This window comes from Canis lupus, chromosome 7 (assembly GCF_011100685.1).
Source record: "Canis lupus familiaris isolate Mischka breed German Shepherd chromosome 7, alternate assembly UU_Cfam_GSD_1.0, whole genome shotgun sequence".
Classification (NCBI taxonomy): domain Eukaryota; kingdom Metazoa; phylum Chordata; class Mammalia; order Carnivora; family Canidae; genus Canis; species Canis lupus.
Genome location: NC_049228.1, coordinates 41,115,244 through 41,140,775, shown reverse-complemented (window position 1 = coordinate 41,140,775; position 25,532 = coordinate 41,115,244). Strand labels below are relative to the sequence as shown.

Sequence of the window (25,532 nt, the reverse complement as noted above, 5' to 3'; positions counted from 1 at the left end):
TGAGGAGGGAGATCTGAGGGCGGGGGTGGGGGATGGGGGGCGGTGGACGATGGTGGGGGACCGGGCTGGCTGGGACGACCCCGACGGTAACCTTGCCCCTGCCCTGTCATCTCCCCGCCCCCTAAGGGCAGCATAGGCTGGGAGAAATAACGGATCAACTTCTCAGCCGCAGTCCCCCGCCCCAGCAAGGACCTCCAAGGCGTTCCTTCTGCGACAGAGGGTTTTGGGGGAGGAGGGGCTCGGGGTCCCCAGAAAGGGGTAGGGGCGGCCTGGGGGCCAGGACCCGAGTGGCGGAGGTGGAGCTGGAGGGGGCAGGGCGGGGCGGGGCGGGTCGCGGGCCCCGCCCTTTCCCGGCGGCCGGGTCTTTAACGCGGCGGGCGCACGTGTCTGGGGAGGCCCGGCGGCCGCGGCTGGGAGCGCACGGACGGCTGCCCGCCGGCGCGATGCTGCGAGGCGGACGGCTTGGGCAGCGGGGCGGGCACGGCCGGGCGGCGGGGCCTGGCAGCCTGCTGGCCTGGCTGGTGCTGGCGTCCGCGGGCGCCGCGCCCTGCCCCGATGTCTGCTGCCCCCACGGCCCCTCGGGGCTGCGCTGCACCCGGGCCGGGGCCCTGCAGAGCCTCCACCGCCTGCCAGGCGTTGAGAACCTGACGGAGCTGTGAGTGTCCCGCGGGCGGGTGGGCGGACGGGCGCGGGCGGGCGGAGCCCTGCCCCGAGGGCGCGGACTCTAGTCAGGCTGGCGGGGTCCAGAGGCTGCACCTGGGCCACCTCCGCCCGCCGTGGCTCTCGGCCACCACCGCAATGACCCTCTGGACCGTGCCTAGTGCTCGGTGCAGCTGGGGCAAGGGGCTGTCCGTGGACCAGATCTGAGACAGCCCAGCCATCTGGAAGCAGCCTTCGGGAGATCAGACTGGAGTCCAAGCTCTGCCTCCTGGAGGGGGGGTTGGTTAGCTGCCGAGAACCCCACTGTTTGGCACCCTTACCGCCTTAGCCCCTTAAGGGGGAAGCTGGTCCCTACCCCGTTCCATGCCATGACCTGGCAACACCAACTCTTGCCTCTGGAACTGGGAATTTAATTGGAATAGGTGGGAGGTGGTGAGGAGGCATAGCTTGGTGCCTGCGCTCTCCTCTGCATTTCCACCATTTCTCATCCCCACTATGCTTTGATTTGGATGTAGAAAATGAGACTTCTAGCTTTCCTCACCCCATCTCCTTTTCCACCTTGTCCCCCTATTTGAGGCAGAGAGCCAGGGCTCTTGTTGACAGACTCTCCTCTTTTCAGGGCTCCAAACTAAGAGAAAACTCCAGCATTCTGTAGTACTCTGACATCCTGCAGTAATTGGTTACAAAATACTGGAGTACTTCTTAGCAGCTGGTGAAACCTATGGGAGTGTTCTGTAATAATTGGCCTAGAGGTACTTGAGCATCACATGGTGATGCCTGGAAAATACTTGAGTATTCTATGTAGCTGATGGGGCCAGCAAGACTTTGAGAAGAGGGGAGAAAAATCCCCCTCCTGCCGCCTGGGACTTAGAGGGTGGGCAAGGAACCCTGGCCTCATGCGGTGACGGTGACAGGTTGGAAGGCATCCGAGGTGGGAACCATCACTGTCTGGAAGTTACTTGAGCAGCCTGAGATAATTGGCAGTGAGTTACTCCGGTATCTCGTGGTAATTAACGGGAAGGTCCTCAATCTCTCTCTTTAATGGCCCTAGGGAGACCAGGAAGAGAGGAGATGGCCTTGTCTGGGTCTGGGCCTAGGACTCTGCATGATGGGAGGGGCTGCTACCCCCAGCCCAGTCCTCCCTGTGCCTTCATACCAGGGCCCCAATCCTGAATGTTCTTCATCAGAGCTCTTTTCCCATTCCCTTCCCCAAGTGGGTCCAACCCCAGCGGGGGAGGGGGCGGGGTGGGGGAGTGGACTTGCTGGGCTGGGGACCAGGAGGCATGCAGGGTGGGGAGCCGAGAGGTTCCTCTGGGTGGGGCAGCAGCCTGACCCCCTGCCTCTGCCTGCCCATCCCCTCCTCCTCCCTCACCCGCAGAGCTAACGAGGAGATAATGGACTCAAAAGACAGATTGATGATGAATCCAAACGAATGAGGCAGCTTTGAGTGTGCTGCCTGACAGCTTGCACACAGCCGCCACCCCTCCCTGGGTCCCTATAGCTCTAAACCCTGTGAGCAGGGACCTGCTCTCGGCCCCAGTCACTGGAGATTGCTCTCTAGGCCTCCCAGTGGAGGACCCCCTACCTGGCTCTGCTGCTGGGGCCCAGGCTGGGAAGGGGGAGGGGGAGAGGTCACTGGGACTGTTCCTGGTTCCAGCTAAGGAGAGTGAGAGGAGAGTTCTGAGAACAGGCAGTGAGTCAGGGGCCCCTGGCGAGTGTGATGTGTGCGTGTGTGCGTGTGTAGGGGTACACTGACATGCCATTGCAGGACACCCGAGTTCCCAGGAACTCCATGGCGTGCCAGATCCAGAAGCTGGGCAGGGCCCAGGGCGTCAGCAGCCTCCATCCCCACGTGTGCATCCTCCTGTCCGGCTCCCTATCTGGCTTTCTCCGGAGCTCTATCCTTATCTCTGTGTCTCTGTCCTTATCCTTATCTGTCTGTTCCCTCACCAGTCTCTCTCTCTGCCAGTCTCTTCTTGCTCATCGTCTCTTTCTCGGAGTCTCTGTTTCACTTTGTCTGTGTTTTCCTGCCCTGCCTCCCCCCTCCCCTGAGCCTTCCCATCACTGCCTTGCCATGTAAGCTAGCCTGTCTGGGCCCCTTCACCCCCAACCCCTTCCCTGGGTGCCCCTCCCAGTGCCCCTCTTCCCCTTCTTGGGTCCCTCCTGGGGCAGCCTCTGAGCCTCTCGCTGTACTGCTGTAGGGTGGAAGGTGGTGGTAAGGATGGCTGCCTGAGAGTAGGGAGGGGCCTGTCTTTCTGAGGTTGTGTGTGAGTGAGCGTGTGTGTGTGTGTGTGTGTGTGTGTGTATGTGCCGCAGTGGGGGGCAACCCAGATAGTGACCCTGTGTTTGGGTACACACATCCTTGCATGACCACAGAGTCCCCTCTGTGCTGGGGGGCAGTGGCTCTGGTGAGCCTTGGTTCTCTGTGGCAGTGAGCGTTCCAGTGTGACACCCATCTCTGAGCATGTATAGGGGAGGCCCTGTGTAGAAAAGCAGAACCCCAAGCTGAGAATGGGCTTCTGTGTGTTTATGAATGTGAATCCGTGTGTGCACATGAGAGATATATGTACACCATGTCCATGTGTGACGTGTAAGCATGCTGATGTGCACACCTTGGTCCGTGCACACACAAGTGCATGTGTGAACATGCAAGAAGAGGTGTATCTCTGCGTGTGTGTTTATGCCTGTGTGTGCATGTGCATGACTGTGTGCACACATGAGACGTGTGAGTGTGGCCATTTAACGGTGTGAGGATGCATGCCTGCATGCACGTGTGTCACTGTGTATATGTGTATGCACCAGGGTGTGTGTGACTGGGTGCATATGTGTGCATGCACCTGCATGTGTATCGTGAGGCAGGTGGGCGGATGTGGGCCTGGGCCCCTGACTCCCACCCTCTTTCCCCGCAGCTACATCGACAACCAAGAGCATCTGCAGCATCTGGATGCCGTTCACCTAAAGGGCCTGGGGATGCTGAGAGACCTGTGAGGGGGCTGACTGTCAGTGTGTGGGGACAGCACAGGGCCTGGGGGATCAGCGACTCAGGGAGGTTGAGAATGGAGGGGCTGCAGGAAAGCAGAAAGCTCAGGGGTTTTGGGGGCCCAAGGTAGCTGGGGAGGCTGTGGGGGATGGAGGGGGTCCAGGGCTCAGGGCTGGGGGCTTGGGTCTGGTGTGGGCATAGAGGCATGGTCTGGGGTTGTAGGGGAGTAGGGGGTCCAGAGCTCAGGCCTGGGGGCCAGGGTCTGGTGTGGGCAGAGAGGAGGGGTCCAGGGTTGTGGGGGAATGGGGAGTCCAGGGTTGTGGGGGATGGAGGGGGTCCAGGGCTCAGCACTGGGGGCCGGGGTCTGGATGGGCAGAGAGGTGGGGTCCAGAAAGGGGAGCCCTGTGGGCTGACCTGCTGCTGCACCCTCCCCAGCACCATCGTTAAGAGTGGGCTCCGCTCTGTGGCACCTGACGCCTTCCATTTCACTCCTCGGCTCCGTCGCCTGTGAGTGGCTGGGACTGGGCAGAGGGAGTGGGAGGACACCCAGACATGGGTGGCTGCTGGGCTTGGGCCCTACCCCCAACTGAAGGGGTAGGGTCTTAAGACCCCAGCCTGGTCAGGGACATGGCCTCTCCCATTCTCCTGGGGCTTCCCCTCATCTCCTTCAGGGACACTGGTGCTCTCGGCTCCCACCCCCATCAGCGATAGGGTCCTTGCTGCCTCGCCTCCATGCTTCATGCTACAGGGACACGTCTCATGGGCACCTGTCCCAGTTGTTCTTCCTGGAGTCCACACATACACCAGACCATAAGGAGCAAGGGGCAGGAGTGTGCTCCAGGTTCTGGCTGGGACTCCATCTCCCACCCCCTCCCTGGCCCCCGGGATAGCCTGGGAGCTGGGGCATCAGATGTGCCACCAGCTACCCTCCCCGCTCCTGGGAGTCACACGGCCCCTCCACAGATGGTGTACAGGAGAGACCTCCAAAGGAGACACTTTTGGGGTCCCTGGCAGCTCCCTTTTCTGGCCTTCCAAGGCCAGGTCAGCTCCTCCTTCTTACCCCGGCAGGCAGACAGACAGAAGGGTGGTGGGGGCCTGCCATCCATGCTGTTGTGCGGGGTGCTCTGAAGTCTCTGCTGTGTCCAGTGACTTAGCAACAACAAGAAAGGTGATGTTAGTTATGTTACTGACTACACGCTGAGACTTCACTTAAAAATGCATACTCACAATACTTATGTCCATGCATCTTCACAATCAACATGGGGAGAGAGAGTGTCAGCCCTGTTTATAGAGGATTCTAGAATCGCAGAAATGACATTTCTGGACTGAGGTCACACATGTACGTGGCAAGACATGTCCTGCTCTGTCTGGTGCGAGACTGGGCACTCTCTGATACCTGTGTGGTCATGCCGCTCCAGCTCAGCCCCCCACACTGTAGGATAGCTGGGCACAGAGAGGCCCAGGGCAGGCGCCTGAAGGAGAGCCCCCAGGAGTGGCAGCCTGGTGTGGGGCGAGGAGCACAGGGCGCCTAACCGGCTCGCTGTGTGGTCTGAAGCTGGTGCTCTTTCCTTGTCTGCAGCTAGGGGCTGGGGGAACTGGAGTGGGAGAAGGAAGCAGGTGGGTGAGCTGAGGAAGTGCTTGGAGATCCTGGTGACCACCCCCTTTCCTCTGGCCCATCCTGGGCTCTGTTAGCGGAGCACAGATGGAGCCCCTTCCCCCAGCTGGGGCCTCAGCACTTTGCCAGCTGGGGCCAGGGGTGGGGGAGAGGGGAGCAGGCTGTTCCCTGAGACCCCCTCCCTGGGCTCTGGGGAGGGGGCTCATGGGGTTAACCCTTGCTGTCCCAGGGAGGAGAGGGGGACCCCAGGAGCCTAACCTGTCCCAGAGCAGGTGCCTCCTTGGCTGGTTCTAGTTGCCAGGGTAGGGGTGGGGAAGCCAGATGTCAGTGGGCTGTAGCTCCTCCTCCCTCCCTTCCCCTGGGTCAGAGCGATGTCTGTGGCTCAAGGCTGCTGTCTCTATCTCAACTACCACAGGAATCTCTCCTTCAATGCTTTGGAGTCTCTGTCCTGGAAAACCGTCCAGGGCCTCCCCCTGCAGGAGCTGTAAGTGAGGGGCTTCCAGGGGCCAGTGGTGTGTGTGTGTGTGTGTGTGTGTACGCGTGCGCGTGTGTGAACGCACTTGTACCTCTGGGGGAAGTGTGTCACTGTGTCCATGTGGAGCTATGTGTGTGGGGGTGCTCTTTGGGGACTGTGTGTTTGGCTGTGAGCTGAGATGGGGACGCTGCACATGCCCGTGACCCCCATCGAAGAGGCTGCAGGCCCGCTGGAGGGGACGGCTGCCCTAGGGGCAGCCAGGCTGTTGGAGGACAGCTGGCTGGTGGCTGATGCCTCATGTGCTCAGAAAGCTGGGGGCCAGGAGCAGACCCAGGCCCACCTGTCCATGTGGGCACATCTGCCCACATTGCCAGCACCCCTGCATATGGGGCCGATGGGGACAGTGGTGGTCTGTGTGTGCGCAGTTGGCCCCTAAGGCCTCTGGGTCACTCCAAAGATGTGCCCTTCTGTCTTTGCCATCCTGCTCAGAGTCCTCACCTGGCCTGGCTTCCTGAGGAGAACACTGGGGCAAGGGAATCCAAGTAGCCCACAGCTGGCTCCCAGACTTCCTGGATTCTAATTCTTGTCATAACGCCTTGTTCCTGGGCCCCCTCCCTTCACTTCTAGATGTTCCACCCTGCAGCCTGGCTGCATGCCCCTCTTCCATGGTGCTTCACTCTCTGCGGCTTCTCAGGCCCAGCACCTGCCCTGTCTCTGACTCTCTTGTGTCCCCCACACTCACAGGGTCCTGTCGGGGAACCCACTACACTGTTCTTGTGCCCTCCACTGGCTGCTGCGCTGGGAGGAGGAAGGACTGGGTGGAGTGCGTGGACAGAGGCTGCAGTGTCCCGGGCAGGGGCCCCTGGCCCTCTTGTCCAATGCCAGCTGCGGTAGGTGCCAGGGAGGAGGGAGGTGGGCATGAGGGGTGGGGGCAGCTGCCTGCTTTCTGAGAGAGCACCGAGCAGGGCTCTGGGGAGCCAGCCGCCCAGGGACTGGGAAACAGGCATTGGCAAGAGCTGGGGCCTGAAGGCTGAAGGGCGTTTGGTGTGGCCAGTAGGGGCACCAGGGCCCTGGGGTGCTGGAGAGGAAGCCCTGCCCTGGGCTCGGGCTCTGAGACCACTTCCTGCTTTCACACCCCTCTGCCACCCTGGGCGGCCAGGCGTCCCTGTGCTGAAGGTCCAGATGCCCAATGCGTCGGTGGAGGTGGGGGATGATGTGTTGCTGCAGTGCCAGGTGGAGGGGCGGGGCCTGGAGCGGGCCGGCTGGATCCTCCCAGAGGTCGAGGAGTTGGCCACAGTGACGGTAAGAAGCCCCTCACCGCCTGTCCCTGTTCCCCCTCTTCACCTCTCCCTGAAGAGGCTTGGACAGGGCACAGGGGGCAGAGATAGGAAAAGAGACACAGCGTGTAAGAAGCACGGAGAGCTCGGGGGGAGGGGCAGATATAGTTTCCACCCATGGGCTCAGGCCCATTGTGTCCCGCAGGCACACACAGGCCCTCAGGGTGGGCGCCGGCCCAGCGGGGACCCCGGAGCCTGCCTGGGAACACAGGGCTGGCTGCCAGACAGAAAGTCCCTGAACCCACAGGCCATCCCTCCCACCCACCAGCTTTCTAGACAAGGGAACAGGACCAGAGGGAGAGCACACAGTGTTTGTGGTCCTGCATCCAGCTGCCTTCTCAGGGTCCTTCCCATCTCTCTCTGGAGATTCTGGAAGCAGCATCCTCTTGGGTGTATAATGAGCTTATTAGTAAAGAATGTCCAGGTCTGGGTCCAGCTTTCTCAGTAATTAATTTTTGGACTGACTTTTGGAAAAAATCCTTTAATCTGCCTGCACTTTGGTTTTCTTATCTGTCAACTGAGGAGGTGGATGTGATGACCTTTTGATATCCCGCCTGCCTATCAACTGAGGAGGTGGACAGGATGCCCTCTGAAGTCCCGCTGCCCCTGAACACTCTCTGGCTGCTATCTCTGCCACACAGATGTGTCTTTGGGCATCTTCTTGTGCCTTGCTCTTTGTGCTCAGGCTGACAATGGGCAGCCGTGGGTAGCCACAGCTGAGGCCTTGTCGACAAGGTTAGCAGAGGCAGACAAGAGGCCGTGCTCACCCAAAAAGCTGGCCCCACATGGGTTGACATGCAGGGCCAGTGTGCTCAGTTTGGAGGCCCTCTCTTGGGGCAGGAGCCCACCCCCAGAATTGCCGGAAGCCCCTGGAACAATATCATAGGAGGAGGAACCATTGGAGCAGGGGACCGAGACACGGTGGGAGGACCATGAGCCACTGAGTGGTTCCTTCCCTACCACAGCGCAAAGCCACCGAGAGTGAGTGATGGAAAGGGAACAATGCAGAGGCGAGAGGCCAGCAGTGACCGTCTGTGGAGAGACCTCTGCTCAGCTGGTTTGGGAAATTCCAGGGTTTTGCTTTTCTCTTTGAGAGATTTCCGTGTTTGCTACCACTTCTGTTTTCTAGAAACTTCCTATAGAAAAGTCACGCTCAGCTGGGTTCAGTGGAGGGCAGGGGAGGCTGGTCACCCTCAGGAGAGTGGAAGGTGGTGGAGCAGCTCAAAGCCTAGAGTTGATGAGCTGCCCTGCACCCAGAGTGATTTGGTGGGGACAGAACAGCAGAGAGAAGCTTGAGGCAGGGCAGGGCTTCCCCTGGAGGAGGCTGGAAGCTGGAGTTTGCACAAGAGCCTAGAGAGAGGAACTTCCGACTTCCAGTGGAAGCCCAGGGAAGATTCACCTCCTCTGGCCCTGGTTCAAAGGTTTCCACATTTCTGAAATTTCCAGATAAATGATATTTGTGCAGTGCTCCATTGACTTCCATCATTTTATGGAAATAGCTTCCTAAAGTGTCAAAGGATCATTTGTCTACCTCTTTAGCTTACAAAACAAGAAAACTGTGGTTCAGCAAGATTGGGAATTGTCCTAAGGTCACGTAACTGGCACACCGCCAGTTTCTTAGAAGAGAATCTGAACTTGATTCAGTCTTCCAATGATGATTCAAAATCAAGTCAGTTTGCCTGTAGCTTTACCCTCCGTGTTTATCTGCCAAAGGGGGTCAGGATGCTGCTGCCTCATCTGCTATCAGGGCAGCTCCATATTTCTGGTATCCTTTGGGCTGAGACTGATAGAACTGCGTGTAAAACAAGCATGAGCTGGTGGTGAGATCCTAGCTGATTTGTCCAACAAGTTGTGTCTATTTGATACCTGGGATTATTGACATCTACTTAGCTTCTCAGAAGTGGTTCTGGTTCAGGGTATTCTGTGCTTGTTTTGAGGTTACTGGTCATGTTCTAGATTTTTCAGATCATTAAATACGTGTTCTGGGAGATAGTCTGTGAATGAGCCCTAAAGGATAGGGGTGCAATCCCTGCTATATTCTCTCCTCTACCCCTTCCCTCTCCCTCCCCACCCCGTTCCCCTCACTCCTCCTCTCTTTTCCATCTGAAGCCATAGGAGTACCCCAAACATATCAGCTCCACCCCCTTGCCTCCATACCCAAGCCTGCGGTCACTCTTCCTCATTTTCCCTTCTCTTTCCTGACCCAGCAATCTGGGGACCTGCCATCCCTGGGGCTGACCCTGGCCAATGTCACCAGTGACCTCAATAGGAAGAATGTGACGTGCTGGGCGGAGAATGATGTGGGCCGGGCCGAAGTCTCTGTGCAGGTCAACGTCTCCTGTGAGTCCCAGTGACCTCCCCCCACCCTGTACCCCCTTCCTTCTTCCCTGGAAAGAGGCTCTGAGGGTCGGGGTCTGGAGGAAAGGGCTGGGATATGTGTCTGCACAGCTGCTCCCACCCAGCTGTTTCCAGATTCCCATGAAAACCTGATCCTGTGGGGAAGTCCTGGGGGCTCGTCAAGGCCAGAGGGACGGGGATGGATTTCTTTCTGGCCCCCTGCCCAAGTCTTGCTACCTGAGGCCCTCGGCACCAGCTGCCTGGCTGCTCCCGCTGCTCTCTGCTGAGTTACGCGCATGCCTGCCCCTTTGGAGCACTTTTGTTGTCGGTCCAAATTTTGAAAGAAGAAATGCCTCTTCTGAGCTCTTCCTTAGTCTCGCTGCTTAATTTCCCTAGGTCTGCCAAAAAATTACCTTGAATCCTATACGTCACACAATTTTTCTTCTTTAATTGTGAAATATAATGTAGATATGTGCATAAGACATAGACACTTCAAACAGTAATTGTTCTCTGGTTCTTCAGAACACCTTCCCTTCCTCTCCCCATCCCTCTTCTCCGCACCATCCTGACTTTGTGATAATCGTTTCCTTGCTTTTAAAAAGAATTTTACACACGTGAGCTTCCCCTATCAGTATGGCTTCGCTGGTTCTTGTACATCATAGAGAGGGAATCCTACTGCAAGTATTATTATGGGTCTAGTTCTTTGTGTGTGTGTGTTTTAAAGATTTTATTTATTTATTCATGAGAGACACAAGAGAGAGAGAGGCAGAGACACAGGCAGAGGGAGAAGCAGGCTCCATGCAAAGAGCCTGACGTGGGACTTGATCCCGAGTCTCCAGGATCACACCCTGGGCTGAAGGCGGCGCTAAACCGCTGAGCCACCGGGCTGCCCTTTGGGTCTAGTTTCTTTTGAGCAACATTATATTTGTGAGATTCACCTCTGTTGATGGGGGCAGTTGCCCTTCCTTCCCTTCCTGGCTGAGTCAGGTTGGGTCTATTTCAAACCCGTATTCTTTTTCCAGAAGCTTTTAAACTACATACTGTTTGCTTGTTTGATGTTTAGGCCTTCTCCTGAGCTTCTTAAGCTCAATTGCACTTCATTTTTCTGGATCCCTTATCCAAAAGGCGGCACTCCACTTCCCCCGGGGGCTCTCGAAGCCTCTGAATTGTATACACCTGCTGCCTGGTTTATTTAAGATTTACCGTCAACTTTCTTCAAAAGATCCCTCCTTGTGCATTTCTTCAGGCCCGCTGGCCAGTTCCTCTTAGGCCCACCGCCTGATTTCTGGCTCTACCCACCCCACCCCGAGACTTGTCAGGTCCGTTCTGGGTCCCCGCCAGCTGCTCCCTGACGCCTGGCTGTCACCCTCTCTGGTCCGCAGTCCCGGCCAGCGTGCAGCTGCATGAGGCGGTGGAGCTGCATCACTGGTGCATCCCCTTCTCGGTGGATGGGCAGCCGGCGCCCTCTCTGCGCTGGCTCTTCAACGGCTCTGTGCTCAACGAGACCAGCTTCATCTTCACTGAGTTCCTGGAGCCGGTGGCCAACGAGACGGTGCGGCACGGCTGCCTGCGCCTCAACCAGCCCACCCATGTCAACAACGGCAACTACACGCTGTTGGCCGCCAACCCCTCGGGCCGGGCTGCCGCCTTTGTCATGGCCGCCTTCATGGACAACCCTTTCGAGTTCAACCCCGAGGACCCCATCCCCGGTGCGAGGGCCACCCCGACCCCCATGCCTGGTGGCCCCTGGGCACAGCCACAGGTGTCGGGGGAGGCCTGGTCCACTTGCTGCGGTCCTCACCCTACAGGCTTCAGTGCCCAGTCCTGGGCAGAGAGGGGCCCTGAGTTCCTGTGTCGGGCTGTGACCCCGCCCTGCCTTCCCCAAGCCCTGGGAGCCCTGAAGCCCTGGGCTCGGCCACCAACTGGGGGTGCTGAGGAGACAGCTGGGCACGAGGTTGTCCAAGGCCTTCTCCTTGATGAGGCCCAGCCGCCCTCCTGCCCCAGGAAGGGATGAGTGGGGTGGGGGGGACTCACTTCCATCTGCCCCCCCATCTGACTGCTTTCTCCCCTCCTCCCCCTGCAGTCTCCTTCTCGCCAGTGGGTGAGTACCCAGGCTGGGGTGGGGGGGGGGCAGGGTCTGTGTGGTTCCTGAAGCCAAGGCTGGGCAGAGGGCCCAGCTGACCTGACCCTTGAGGGCTCAGCTGGGGTGGGTTGGGGGGAGCTGCCGCAGGAGACACCCCATGTGCCAAGACCCACTCTCCATGCCCTGTGTCTCCACAGACACTAACAGCACGTCTGGAGACCCAGTGGAGAAGAAGGACGAAACCCCTTTTGGGGTGAGCATGAGAAGGGGAAGCTGGTCTCAGACTTGGACTTGGGATTGGGAGGCTGGGCTAGCGGCTTGCCCACATGTGGTTTCTGGTGAGAGCGTGACGATTCGGACCATGTGGCCTGAGCCACCCCCACAGCCAGGGTCTGGGGTGCCAGGGCAGGAGGAGGCAGGTCTTGGGTGGGGAGCATGCAAGATGGAGAGTCGTTGCTGCTGTGGGGGTGCTCGGAGGGTGCAGGAGAAGCTCCAGGTCTGCCCCCCACCCCCCAACCCCTGCCAGGTCTCCGTGGCTGTGGGCCTGGCTGTCTTTGCCTGCCTCTTCCTTTCTACACTCTTCCTTGCACTCAATAAGTGTGGACGGAGGAACAAATTTGGGGGCAACCGTGAGTAGGAGTGCTGCTGCATCGGGTTGTCTGCCAGTCTGTCCATCAGTCTGTCCTGCTGCCTGTGTTTCCTGTGGGTTCTCCCCGGCTCTGTCTTCCACATGGGGGTGCCTACACCCGGCTGGGTTATGAGGGCCGGGCCCCCGGCTTGTGGGTATGAGCGTGTATGTTGGGGCCCGGGCTGGGGGAGGGTCAGGCAGCAGCTGCTCATTGGTGGCTAGATGGCAAACACTAAGTGGATCTGGGAGGTCTGAGCTCTCCAGGGGTGGGGGGGTCCATGGTGGCCCCCAGGGCCTGGGGCTGCACAGGAGCCATAGGGGCCATAGTGCCCTGCCTTCCCCTGCTGGCTGCCTGCCTCCTCTGTTCCTCCCCTCCCCTGGGACCCTGCGTTGTGATCACTCTGAATGGCTGTGTCTCTCCCCCAGGCGCAGTGGTGCTGGCTCCAGAGGACGGACTGGCCATGTCTCTGCATTTCATGACATTAGGTGGCAGTTCCTTGTCCCCCACTGAGGGCAAAGGCTCTGGGCTCCAAGGTCACATCATCGAGAACCCACAATACTTCAGTGATGCCTGTGAGGAGCTGTCCTGGGTCAAGGGTGGGGGTGAGCCCCGGGGGTGTGTAGAAGCCCCTGTATCATCTCTGTCCACCCCAGGCCTGAGAAAGCCTTCCCTCCCTTCCCCACTCCTTACCCGTCTACACCACAGCATGGGGCTTGGGGATGCACGAAGGCTCAGTTTCAGTCCCCAGGCACCCCCTTGGCTGGCACCCAAGCCTACTAGCTAGTCCTGGCTTGGCCCCACCCCCTCCTTCCCAAGCCAGGATGGGGGCTCTGGTCCGATCCTGCATGCCTCTCGGCAGGTGTTCATCACATCAAGCGCCAGGACATTGTGCTCAAATGGGAGCTGGGCGAAGGCGCCTTTGGGAAGGTCTTCCTTGCTGAATGCCACAACCTGCTGCCCGAGCAGGACAAGATGCTAGTGGCTGTCAAGGTAAGACCTGGTCCATGAAGTACTGCTGGCCAGGGTCCCACCTCCCGGAGCGCCATCATTCCAGGACTGTGTGCTCAGGCTTGGGGGTGGAATGTGGGGTCTGGCCATCTTGGGTGTGGGGAGGAGGGGGTGGGCCGAACTCAGTCTGTCCTGCCCACCCCCTGCCATCCAGGCGCTGAAGGAGGTGTCTGAGAGCGCCAGGCAGGACTTCCAGCGGGAGGCCCAGCTGCTCACCATGCTGCAGCACCAGCACATCGTGCGCTTCTTTGGGGTCTGCACCGAGGGCCGCCCACTGCTCATGGTCTTTGAGTACATGCGACACGGTGACCTCAACCGCTTCCTTCGGTATGACTGCCTGGCCCCGCATTGGCCTCTGGCTCTGAGCTCCCTTGCCTCTTCCCTGCAAGCATATCCCTGATCATCCGTCAAACCAAGAGGGGGTTTCATCCTGTCCCCGAGGTGTGAATGTGCAAAGGACAGAGTGGCGGTGGTCAGGGGATGGCACTAGCAGAAATCAGGAACTGTGCTCTGGGACAGTGGCTTTGCAGGGAGTGTCTTTGCGTTTGCGGGTGGCACGCAGAAGCCAGGCCTGTGGGGGTTGACAGCTTAGAGAGGTGTGGCAACAGTAACACGTGTTCCAGGCACTCTTCTCATGCCCTCACTTCTACCTGTGTCAGCCTGTGCTTGGACACATTTATCTGTATAATAGTGTAAATAGATATGTATTCTTCATAGTTTCAAGCATGTCTGGCAATTTTTACTTGAAGAAAGTCACTAAAAATTCATTTCTTTTGCTTTGGACAGAACAATGCTGATGTGTTTACTAGTTTGTGCCAATTATTTTATTTTATTTTTAAAATATTTTATGTATTTATTTATTCATGAGAGATGCAGAGACATAGGCAGAGGGAGAAGCAGGCTCCCTGTGGGGAACCCGATGCAGGACTCAATCCCAGGACCCTGGGCTCATGACCTGAGCCAAACACAGATGCTCAACCACTGAGCCACCCAGGTGGCCCTGTTCAGATAATTTTAATAGTGTCAAGAAATGTGCCCGTTTCACAGAAGAGACTTAAGTGGCTTGCCCAGGGGCACACAGGTAATAAATGGCCCAGGGTGGAGTATGGTCTCCTCTCAACCCCTGACTGCAATCGTCACAGGTTCCCTTTGTTGAGTCCTTCTTGGGTGAGAATCCCCGCCTTCCCCAGGATGGGACAGTATGAGATGTGAGGCAGGCAGGGGGAGGGCCAGGCTTACACTTAGCTGTGAGCTCCTAGCTGAGCCAAGTAGCCTATCTCTCTGGCCTCAGTTTTCCTGCCAGAAGAGGTTCAGCGGGGGACTGTGGTTCTGGATGAGAAAGTGCTGTGTGACTGTCCAGTTCATGTCCAGATGTGGTCTCCAAACACCCCTTTGGGAGTGAAGGGTCACTCACACAGGCTGCAGAATTCAGTTGGGGGAGACCTTAAGAGGTCTGTGGAGGGGGAGGAGAAGCCAGTGGCAGTGGGGAGCAGGAGGCAGGTGATGGGAGACGCCACGATGAGCGTGGAGCCATTGGGCTCAGTAGACTGGAGTCAACAGGAAGCCAGACAGGAGGCCCTTCCCTTGCTCACCAGACACTGCATCGGCTCAGTGCTGAGTGCCTGGGATGCAGGCCAGGGACATGCCACCATCTGGGGCCCAGGATGTGGGAGAAGTGGCTCTCAATACTGGATAGAATACAGGGACCCAAAGGAGGGAATCATGAAGGCTCCTGGATGAGTCTGGAAGGTATTCCCTAGGAAGCCTATCTGTTCCTTCTCACCCCAGGGCCTTTGCACTTACAGTTCCCTCTGCCTGGTACATCAGGTCTCTCTCCCAGCCACTTCACCTACCTCTCTGTCTCTGATGCTTTTATTTTTTTTTTAAGATTTTATTTATTTATTCATGGGGGTGCGGGGCGAGAAGCAGGCTCCATGCAGGGAGCCTGACGTGGGACTCAATCCCGGGTCTCCAGGATCATGCCCTGGGCTGGAGGCGGCGCCAAACCACTGAGCCACCCAGGCTGCCCATCTCTGATGCTTTTAAATGGCTTATTCACCCCTTTTCTTCAGGGTTTGAGTCTCAGTTTATTTTTTTAAGATTTTGTTTATTTATTTGGGAGAGAGAGAGCACAAGTTGGGGGAGCAGCAGAGGGAGAGGGAGAAACAGGCTCTCCACGGAGCAGGGAGCCTGATGTGGAGCTTGATCCCAGGACCCTGGATCCTCAGGATGACCTGAGCTGAAGGCAAACAGATGCTTAACAGACTGAGCCACCCAGGCGCCCCCTTTTTTTCTTTTCTTTTTCTTTTTTAATATTTTATTTATTTATTCATGAGAGACACACAGAGAGAGAGGCAGAGACATATGCAGGAGAAGCAGGCTCCCTGCAGGAAGCCCGATGTAGCACTGGATCCTGGAACTCTGGGATCAGGCCCTGAGCCAAAGGCAGATAGTCAACCACTGAGGCACCCAGGCGTCCCTTGAATCTCAGTTTAAATGTCTCTTCCTCCAGGAAGTCTCCTCTGACTTCTTTCATCCCTAGCCTGAGTGCCCATCAGGTGCCCCTGTTTATCTGTATCCCATTCTCTACTGTAGCTCCGGTGCTTGGCACACCGGAGGTGTTTAGGAAGCCTCTGCCATAAAGGAAGAAATAAAGAGATGAGAAAGTTGGCCTGTGGGAAGGGGCAGTACCCACAAAGCCACTGGCTCGGGCTAGAGTCAGAAGACGGAATATCTGGGGAATGGAGCTGGGTGATCAAGGAATGATCTGAAGTGGTGGCAGTGGGAGGTGGCAGGCATCCTGGAAACTTGAAAAGAAGAAGGATCCCATGGGAGGCTGAACATTGAGGGTGAAGGGGAGAGAGACAGGAGGACCCCCAGGCTTCAGGTTCGGAGCCTGGGTGGGAAGCTTTCCTTCATGGAGGCAGGGGCAGACTTAGGGGAAGCTAAGCATCTGGAGGACAGAGTGGGAGGTATCCATGGGCAAGAGAGGCAGGGGCCAGTGGGAACCCTGATGCTGGGCTCAGAGTTCAAGGAGGTGACCTGGGGGGCTGGGGGGATGTGGGAAGTGGGGGAAGTGGGGGCAGTGGGGGCAGTGGGGGAGGCTCCTGAGGTGGCCCACCTGGCGGCCCCCCTCCCAGGCCCTGCAGACTCGTCTTTCTGTTCCTTCCCTCCTCCCTTCTCTGGAGTCCCCCACTGCCTTCCACCCCAGCTCCCCAGGATCTGGGTCTTCAGCCTCTTGAGGGCTCCCTCCCCAGCCCACCCTCTCTCCCTCACTCTTTGGCAGGTCCCACGGGCCCGACGCCAAGTTGCTGGCTGGCGGGGAGGACGTGGCTCCAGGCCCCTTGGGCCTGGGGCAGCTGCTGGCCGTTGCTAGCCAGGTCGCTGCGGGGATGGTGTACCTGGCAGGTCTGCACTTCGTGCATCGGGACCTGGCCACGCGCAACTGTCTGGTGGGCCAGGGACTGGTGGTCAAGATCGGGGACTTCGGCATGAGCAGGGACATCTACAGCACGGACTATTACCGCGTAAGGGTCCTTGCGCCCAGCCCGGAGGCCCCTCCCGGCACTGCAGGCCCCCCACCCCCGCCCAGCCTCGCAGCCCCTCCCCCTGCACTGCCGACCCCACCCCCTGCGCGCCCTCCTCTTCCTGGGCGGCGTGGGGGCGCGGGCTGTCTGGCTCTGGGCTCCCCGCCCCTTACCTCCCGGCCCGCCTTCTCCGCTCTCGGGGCGCACAGGGACTGCACCGTCGGTTTTTCCCTCTTAGCGCCGGCCCCAGAGCCCCTTCCATTCATCTTTAATGACGGGGCGGGGGCGCGGGACCAGGTGCGCGGTCCCCCTTTCCCCCACCCCCCGCCCCCGCAGTGACGCGCCCCGCCCGCCCGCAGGTGGGGGGCCGCACGATGCTGCCCATCCGCTGGATGCCGCCCGAGAGCATCCTCTACCGCAAGTTCACCACGGAGAGTGACGTGTGGAGCTTCGGGGTGGTGCTCTGGGAGATCTTCACCTACGGCAAGCAGCCCTGGTACCAGCTGTCCAACACCGAGGTCAGCCCGCCCGCCGCCCCGGCCCTGCCCCGGCCCTGCCTCAGCCGGTGCCGCGACCGACCGCGGGGCCTGCCTCCGCACCCCCCACCCCGGCTCCTTGCACTCTTCCCCTCTTCCCTCTTGGATTCTCGCCTCCACTCACCCGCCCAGCCCAGGCCCAGCTGGCTCCTGGGGGAGACTCAAAGAAAGCACTTTCCGGATGGAGCCCAGACTCCGTCCTTAGCTGCATTGTATAGGCGCAGTAGGCACCGTCAGGGTGGAGGGACAGGCATGGGGACAGGGGCTGCTCCGGAGGGCCTGACACTGCAGCAGGAAGGTTGGAGGTCAGACTGCAGGAAGGACAGGCCCGCCCCTCCCTCCGCATGGCGCTGGCCGCCACAGCAGGCCCCAGGTGTTCTGGCTCCCCAGCAGCTCCCCCACCCCCTCCTTGGCTCCCAGCTGTCAGTTTCCATTTCTCCTCCTAATGCAGTTTGCTCCCTGGAGGCGGCTGGGGTGGGGGAGAGGGTTATAGATTTTAATTTTCTCAAGCACTGAGAGAAGGAATGGAATTAGTGCTACCCATAACCCAAGTCCTCTAATGGGGAGGGAGGGAAGAAGGGGGGAGAGGCTCCAGGCCCCCTCACCCAGCTCCCCGCCACATCTCTCCTTCCTTGGATCCCTTGGCTGCTCTAACAGCCCTTCCTGGAGTCTAACTTGGATCTTTCCTGCTGCAGTTTCTTTTCAGAGGAGCTAGGTCTCCACAGAATGGTACCTGCAGAAGACAAAGGGAAGGGGGGTTGCCCTCTACCTTAGACGATGGCAAGCTAGTGGTTTTCAAGGCCTTGCTGCAATCCTACCTTCCTTTTGCCCTCTGGAACAAGGAGGTGGAGGACCCCTCCCTTCCCCCATTCAGCCCTCAGCACTGGCTGATGGATTTGGCAAATGCCAGGGCCCTTCCCCTCCCTCAAACCACCTAGCAAGTCTTCTGAGGGTCTGATTCCAGCCTTTCTGGAAGCAATCCTATCCCCCCCAACCCAGCCTTCCCAGAGTCTACCTGGCCCTGATGTTTCCCACTGCTCCATGTTGAGGTGGGAAGGAATCTTGGGGTTTGCGGCTTCCTTTTAGACTATTAGTAACTAAGAGCCCCAGACATCCATGGGGCCTGCCTGGAGAGCCTCAGGGAGGCTGGGGTGCTGCTGCCTGCCTCACCCCCCTGCTCCAGCGCAATGTGCCCTCTTCTCTCTCCCTCGGGTGGCCCCAGGCGATTGAGTGCATCACGCAGGGCCGAGAGCTGGAGCGGCCCCGGGCCTGCCCACCGGAGGTCTACGCCATTATGCGGGGCTGCTGGCAGCGGGAGCCCCAACAACGCCACAGCATCAAGGATGTGCACGCCCGGCTGCAAGCCCTGGCCCAGGCACCTCCGGTCTACTTGGATGTCCTGGGCTAGGGGGCCAGCCCTGGGGGCTGTGCCGCCCAAACACTGGGGCCTGCCCTGCATAACCCCGGGAACTCCCAGCAGCCCCAGGGTGATCTCAAAGCATCTAACTCACCCTCAGCATGCCGGAGGGGACAAGTGGGGTCTGGGAGTGGAGGATGTTCCTGCCTCGCTAGATGGGGTCCTGTCATAGCAATTATATTTATTATCCCTTGGCCGTGTGTTTCTTGCCAATTTTTGGGATGATGTCACTGTGGGAGAGGGGCGTTGAGACTCAGGTAGGGGGATGACCCTCCCCTGTCTCCGGGGCTGGTGGCCCCTGTTCACCTGGGGGAGGGGCGGCCTCTGGCAGGCTTCCCAGAATTTCAGACCCCAATTGGCTGTCTCTACACCTCATGCTCAGGAAGGCTGTTGCTGTAGTGGGAGGAACAGAAGTCAGCTGTCACAGTGGACAGGATGGAAGCATTGGTGGGGAGCGTCCCTTGTGTTCCTGGCCACAGAGCCGAGCAGACACGTGGTAGAACAAATGGATGAGAGAGGGAGGTGTGCATGTGTGCATGCATGTCTGTCTGTGTGTACGTGTGGCAGGGACAGGGAAGGAGCAAGGTAAAGGAACCGTGAGGGAGGCAGTACCCTGTGTTCCTCCCCTCTGTCACTCCTGCTCTGAGTGCTTTGAGATCTGCGCTAGGAGGCCAGGGCCCCAGGCAAGGTGGCTATTTCCTGAGGAAGGAACCATCTCCCTGTCCTGTTCCGCCCACGGAAGAGGTGAGCTCTCCTTCCCCTCTGCCCCCTGGAACACCACTGGCCTTATGGAGTGGCCCCAGGCTTCCATGGGCTCCAAGGCTGGCTGAGGTCCTCCCAACCCTCCCCCATCTTCCTCACGTGGAGCACCCCCCCAGAGAAGCAGCCCCCCCACTCCAGCCCCATCACTTCCAATCACCTGCTCAGCTCCCGCAATAACCCACGCTCTCCATGGCTCCTCAGGGCTAATGTCATGGCTGTCTCATGTCCCTGGGTGCCTGGCTCAGTGATTCAATCTGGGTCTTATCACCCCTAGGCCTAGCCCGGTGGTGTCTGCCTCTTGTCCAGACTGCTTAGTGCTAATGGAGCTCTGACCCAGGGCTGCAGGCTGATTGATGAGGTGGGGGGTCTGGTCCCCAAGGGCCAAGTTCACAGGCCCTCCTCTTCTGCACCACTCAGTGAGGGAGTCTTGCAGCAGGTGGAGTAAGGGGGAGGGGGTGGTAATGTGGGGGGAGAGACAGGGTCAGGGACCAGATCCCACAGGTGGGCCAGGCACAGATGCGAAGAGAGAGACAATGCAGAGACACGGCAGGACCTATAGACGTGGAGACAGCCAGAAAGGCTGTCCAGGGGGTGTGGGGACAGAGGAGAGAGACAGAGACAACCCAAAGAGACAGACGGACATTGATGGACAGACAGGGGACAGATGAGCAGCTGAATCAGAGAATGTTCTGGAAAACACCATGGGAGCCAGGGGCGGGGGCACTTTCTCTCTCATCTGCACTCCCATTCCCCCCTCCTCTAGAGCCCCTCCTCAGGGCTGGGGGGCGGGTAGAGGCAGAGGAGACCTTCACCGAGCAGGATTTGGGCTATTATTGAAGCAGAGAGGATAGAGGTTGGCATAGAAGGGACCTGCCAGAGCAAGAGGACCTTTCCAAGGTCAAGAGCATCAGGACATCAGAAACTCTAAAAACTACAGTCAGAGGTATTGCTGGAAAAGCTGGGCAGGTAAGGTAAGAGGTCCTGGGAGCAAGGTGAGGACAGGGAGGTGGATATTTTGCAAGAGTGTGGGAGAGGGAACCGGACAGCTTTCATCCAACTGGGAACCAGAGCTGAAACCGATCACTCAGACCCCTCTAGGCAGCCTGAGCCTGGGGCCCGGTCCTGGCTGGCGAGGAGGGGGCTCATTTGTACCCATATGGCCAATTTCATGGCCTGAGAGCCCCCCACTCGTATGCAGATGCGTCCACCTCCGAGACACACGTGTGCGATTGTGCATACACACCCCCCTCCCCTGCCCTAGCTGTCAGGTTCCTCTGTCATTAATGGTGCCCCCTCCCCTCAGTGAGCACATGCCCCTCCCTGGTAATTACCTCCTGGCTGTGCCAAGTCCATTAGCTGCTGCCCCCCCCCCCCAGCACCAGGGGCTAAGCACCAGCTGAGAGCTTGCCTACAGGGGGATCAATGGAATGGGACCCTGAGGACCCCACGGGGAGCTGGGACAGGGACAGTGAGACTGTCCTAGGCTGTGGGGATCAGACATCTGGGTCCCCTAGACCTACTGTAAGCCCCTCTCTCTACCCCTCCTTCTTGGGAAAATCTGTCTGGCGTGGAAGGCAGAGGCTCAGGCGTAGTGGTGGGCTCTGCAAGCACACCCGGCATTGGAGAGAACGTCCAGAACTCTCCTCTTAAGGGGGTTGTTGCCAGCTCCTTCCTTCCCAACTCTGCAGAGAGGGAATCAGTGGTACAGGAGCCAGTGGGGCTCCCCCAGGGCCACCCCAGTCAGGGACCAGGGACGGGCTCTCTAAAGAACCCAGGGGTCGGGCAGCCCTGGTGGCGCAGCAGTTTGGCGCCGCCTGCAGCCTGGGGTGTGATCCTGGAGACCTGGGGTCGAGTCGGGCTCCCTGCATAGAGCCTGCTTCTCCCTCTGTCTGTGTCTCTGCCCCTCTCTCTCTGTGCCTATGAATAAATAAATAAATCTTAAAAAAAAAAAAAAGAACCCAGGGGTCCAAGCCATCGGACCCCCCTCCGCATTTGTAAGCAGCCTCTGCCTCCTTCCTGCACTGCTGCTCCCTCGGGAGCTGGGTTCCCGACAGGAGACAGGGCAGAGGGGCATCTGTCCAGGTTTCCAGGAACAGCATGGGCAGAGGGCTGGGGCAGCCAGGGGGTGGAGGACGTCCTGACTGTGTCTCTGTGAACCCCCGAGTTAAGGGAGACCTCAGAGAGGATCCCAGGCTCTGCAGGCCTGGGCTCTCTGTGTGGCAGCTTGTCTTGCCAAATTCCTATAATCTATTTTTTTAAAAGATTTATTTATACATTGAAAGAGAGAGAGAGAGAGAGAGAGAGGGAGAAGTAGACTCCATGTGAGAGCATGACGTGGGACTCGATCCCGGGTCTCCAGGATCACACCCTGGGCTGCAGGCAGCGCTAAACGGCTGCACCACTGGGACTGCCCTCTTGCCAAATTCCTAAAGTGGCCTTGGACGGGCTGCCCAGGGAGGGAGGGGGGGGCGACAGTCTCTGGAGGAGCCAGGACCCAGGAATCCCGACTTTTCAGCCAGGCTGAACCCCCAGGCCATGCAGCCCCCCAGCAGCTCCAAGCCTCACCATTTGTGCACCTCAGGCTCTGCAGCCATGGGGAGAGAAGGATCCAGAGCCAGGGAAGACAGGGACAGGACAGCCATGGCTGCAGGAGGAGCCCACAGGAGCCGAGTGGGAGGAGCCCCCCAGAGCAGAGCAGGGAAACGCTGTGCTCTGTGCACGCATCCTGCATCCTGCATCTCCTCCTGCATCTCCTCGGGTGGGAAGAGGCAGGGCCTGGGCTGCTGGGCAGGCCGCAAGCCGGGAGCAGCGCTGGGTGGGTGTTGTGCCCTGGGCCCTGGCTCCTCCAGTTGAGCCCTAGACTGAGGCGCTGCAGCCAGTCCCCAGCTAAACTGGGTCCCTTCCTCTTCCACCAGGTCTGGGCTCCCCCGACATTAGGCTTCTAGACTCCGGAGCCCTAGTGGCAGGTTCTGCTGTGTGATGTTGAGCAAGTCACTCCACCTCTCTGTCCCGTGTGCCCTGGTCTACAGAACAGGGGTGACAGCAGCAGTAACCTCCCAGGGCTGTTTGGAGGTTTGAGCAAGTCCTCTGTGTGTGTCCCTCCCAGCAGAGACTGGCCAGAGGTGCCAGTTGGTTCCATTCCTCTCCGTCTCCTATGACCTGCTCCTTCTCTCCATCCTTTGCATGGTTGCCAGGAGTGAGGTGGACAGGCTGGTAGGAGCCGTGTCCTGCGGGGTCATTGCTCACAGAAGACGAGCTCTTGCTGCCTGGTCCTGACCAGCCGTCTGGCTGCAGCTGTTCCAGAGAGGACTCAGGTGGCTGTGGGGCATGGGAGGTGAGGAAGGGGCTTCTTCCTCCCTCTGAGGTCCCTGGGCTGCCCCAACAGCCCTGGTAGAGGGAGGGAGGGCCAGAGCGACCCCTACTGAGTGACCCCATCAACTTCAACCCTCCGATTTTCCCCAGGGAGACCTCCCTTCCCTGTCTGCCTCCTCCTGGCAGCCCTCAGGGATTAGACATGGACCTTGGCTCACCTGTGGAGTGCTTTGGAGGTCACAAATCCTCACTGATTTGAGTCAGGTCTCCAATGTATCCATCTAGGTGTTAGGAACATGCTTCAGAGGCTTTCTGTGTCTTATCCCCGTGGCATCCCATTCCTGAATGTCAGGAAGTCCCTCTTGCTGTCTAGCCTCTTGCTTCCCACCTGGATCTGAAGGGGTTACTGAGCTCCAGGCCTGCCCACTGCAGGTCCCAGCTGCCCGGGCCTGTGGTCAGAGCTAATGTAGGCAAGAATCTGAGGACAAGAGGGGATAAAGTTATTAGCATCTTCATCTTTGAGGGATATCGATTGTCAGGTCTCCAGGCTCGCTTGGTCTTATAACGGGGCTCACGGGGGTGTTGAGAGGGACTCAGAAAAATCTCATGGAGCCTCCACCCCATATCCTTGAGTGGGAGCTAGGGTGCCTGTGTCTTCCCTGAGAGAGATGCGCAGAGACAGGATGTGGGACACAAAGGCTATGAGGAAGCCTGGGCTGGGGGGGCTCCTCCCAACTTCATTCCAGCAGGGCAAGGAGCACACTGGGCAGACTCGGGCTTTGCTTTAGAGTGTGTGTCTGTGCATGTGTGTGTGACACGGGGGTGGGGGAGGGAGGAGGAAAGGAGGAGAGAGGGAAGGAGGGGGAGAGAGGGAGGGAGGGGAGAGCTGGAGAAGGAAGGAGAAAGAAGAGGCAGGGGGAGAGAGGGAAGCAGGGGAGAGTGAAGTTGGGCTGGGGACATTCAAGGTGGCAGCTCAGAGGGGGAATACCAGAGGCCCAGGTGCACCTGCTGGAGGTCCCATCATGGGGGCGGAGCCTCCTCCACTCGCTCTGGGATGATCTGGGACACCTCGCTGCCTCCTCCTCTTCCGAGCGAGCAGCACCTCCTGCTCCTGGTAACCTGATGTTGCTGGTGTGGCCCTGCGTGTGGCGCTGGGTGGTGCCACGTGAGGGAGCGTGTCATCTCCTCACCCCCAGGGTGGCTTTGCTCCTGGTGTGTCTCATTTTATGTTTGCCGGTGACAGCCTCTGGGAGATTTGTGTAACATTCGCTCTCTGCACACAGCTGTGCGAATTCCTGTTCCAGAAGGTGGAATCAGAAAGGACGTAGGCAGGGGAAGGGGCTCTGGGGTTGGGCTGCCTCCCCTTGTCCAGCCGGAGGTTTTCCAGCCCCTGGCTGAACACCTCTAGGAGTAGGGCTCGTGCTCAAATTGCAGTGAGACTTGCAGGGGTGAGGGTCTGGGGGGTGCGAGGTGTGCTGGGGACAGAAGGACACTCTCCTCTCTTCCTTCCTCAGGATGCCTTCCTGCCTCTCTCCTTCTTCCCTTTGGAAGCGGGGAGGAGGGGGCAGGAGCAGCTTCTTGGGCAGGGGGTCAGACTCATTCTTTTTGCCCCCAAGGAGCTGGCTTCCCCTCTGCCCAGGCAGGGAGAGGAGGTAATTAATGACAGCATGGCCGGGGCGGAGGGTGGGTGGGGAGAGCATTCAGGGCTAATGTTGGTATTAATCAGGAGTTGGTCCCCAGTGAGGGATAGAATTCAGCTGGGGCAGTGTGTGTGTGTGGAGGGGTGGGCACGCGGGCATGTACACACACGAGGTGGGGGTGGTGGTGGCTGGTGGGGGCGGGAGCTCCTGACTCACCCTGCCAGCCTCTCTCCCTCTCCATAGTGTTCCCCTCCCCCGCCATCCCCTCCCCCCTTGTTTTGCTGGAAGTCCCTCCTGCTATCTGTCCTCCACCTCCTGCTGACATCCTGATGGAGGGCCAGGTTCCCTCCCCAAGTCCAAGCATACCCCTGACCCCTCCCTCGCCCTTGCTGCAGGCTGGTGCATTAGGTGATTCCTGAGGCTGCCGGTCTGCTAATTGCCTCTCTCATCACCAGGGCGGCCCCCCACCAACTCCATTAGCCCCCCCCTCTCCCCTAAATCAGCCCCAATTATTCACAGGAGGGGGTCTGGGCTGAGCTGTGATTACAGCTCCAGTGCAGGGGTGAGGGCTAGGAACTGGCGTGGTCAGGGCTGGGAGGGGCAAGAGGGTGGGGGCCTGTGGGCACATTCAGGCTGGGGGACCACCAGGGGCAGAGATCTGGGAGCCTGAGGAAGCAGGGGAGGCCAGGCCAGAAGGCTGGGGTTGTAGCTCCTTTTCCAGGGTTCCCTTCCCACTCACACCCAAAGACCTGGGAGGGCAAGGGAGGGGGCAGGTGGGCACGACCCCTGGGGGGGAGCACCATCCTGGCCAGTGCCCTCAGCACCATGGCTAAGCACCTAAATGAGCTTGATGAGCAGCAATGAGGCTCTGTCCTTCTGGGCTTTCCTTTGAGGTTCCCCCTACCCGCCCCAGCCCTACCCTGGATGGCCGCTGCGTGGGTCGCATGGGGCAAGGGCCTCTGTCTGTGCATCTGGGGTGTGCGGGGCATCCAGCCTGCGGCGGTGAGCTGTGTGCTCAAGAGGCCCAGAGCCCAGTCTGATGCTCAGCTGGCAGCACATCAGGGCACTCTCTACAGGCCTCTCCGATGTCCTCGATGCAGCCCCTAGGGCTCCTGGCAGCCCCTTCCCCACTCTTCAGCCCTTTCTCTCCGTGAGCACTGTCCTGGGTCCTGAGCCACCCATCACCCACTGCACAGCACTTCCCCTGGCAGGGC

The 25,532-nt window shown here is 59.1% G+C and overlaps 1 protein-coding gene across 1 annotated transcript; it reads left to right on the top strand.

Moving 5' to 3' along the window:
* The first annotated feature begins 443 nt into the window (after positions 1-443).
* Positions 444-18,798, top strand: NTRK1 (neurotrophic receptor tyrosine kinase 1). The gene is made up of 17 exons (XM_038542978.1): positions 444-655; positions 3,570-3,644; positions 4,076-4,147; positions 5,671-5,739; positions 6,475-6,620; positions 6,890-7,032; positions 9,275-9,407; positions 10,787-11,113; positions 11,488-11,505; positions 11,685-11,740; positions 12,014-12,116; positions 12,542-12,688; positions 12,976-13,106; positions 13,279-13,451; positions 16,411-16,651; positions 17,011-17,169; positions 18,410-18,798. The coding sequence occupies exons 1-17, from the start codon at positions 444-446 to the stop codon at positions 18,593-18,595; spliced, it is 2,391 nt and encodes a 796-aa protein (XP_038398906.1). The 3' UTR covers positions 18,596-18,798.
* Positions 18,799-25,532: the final 6,734 nt, after the last annotated feature.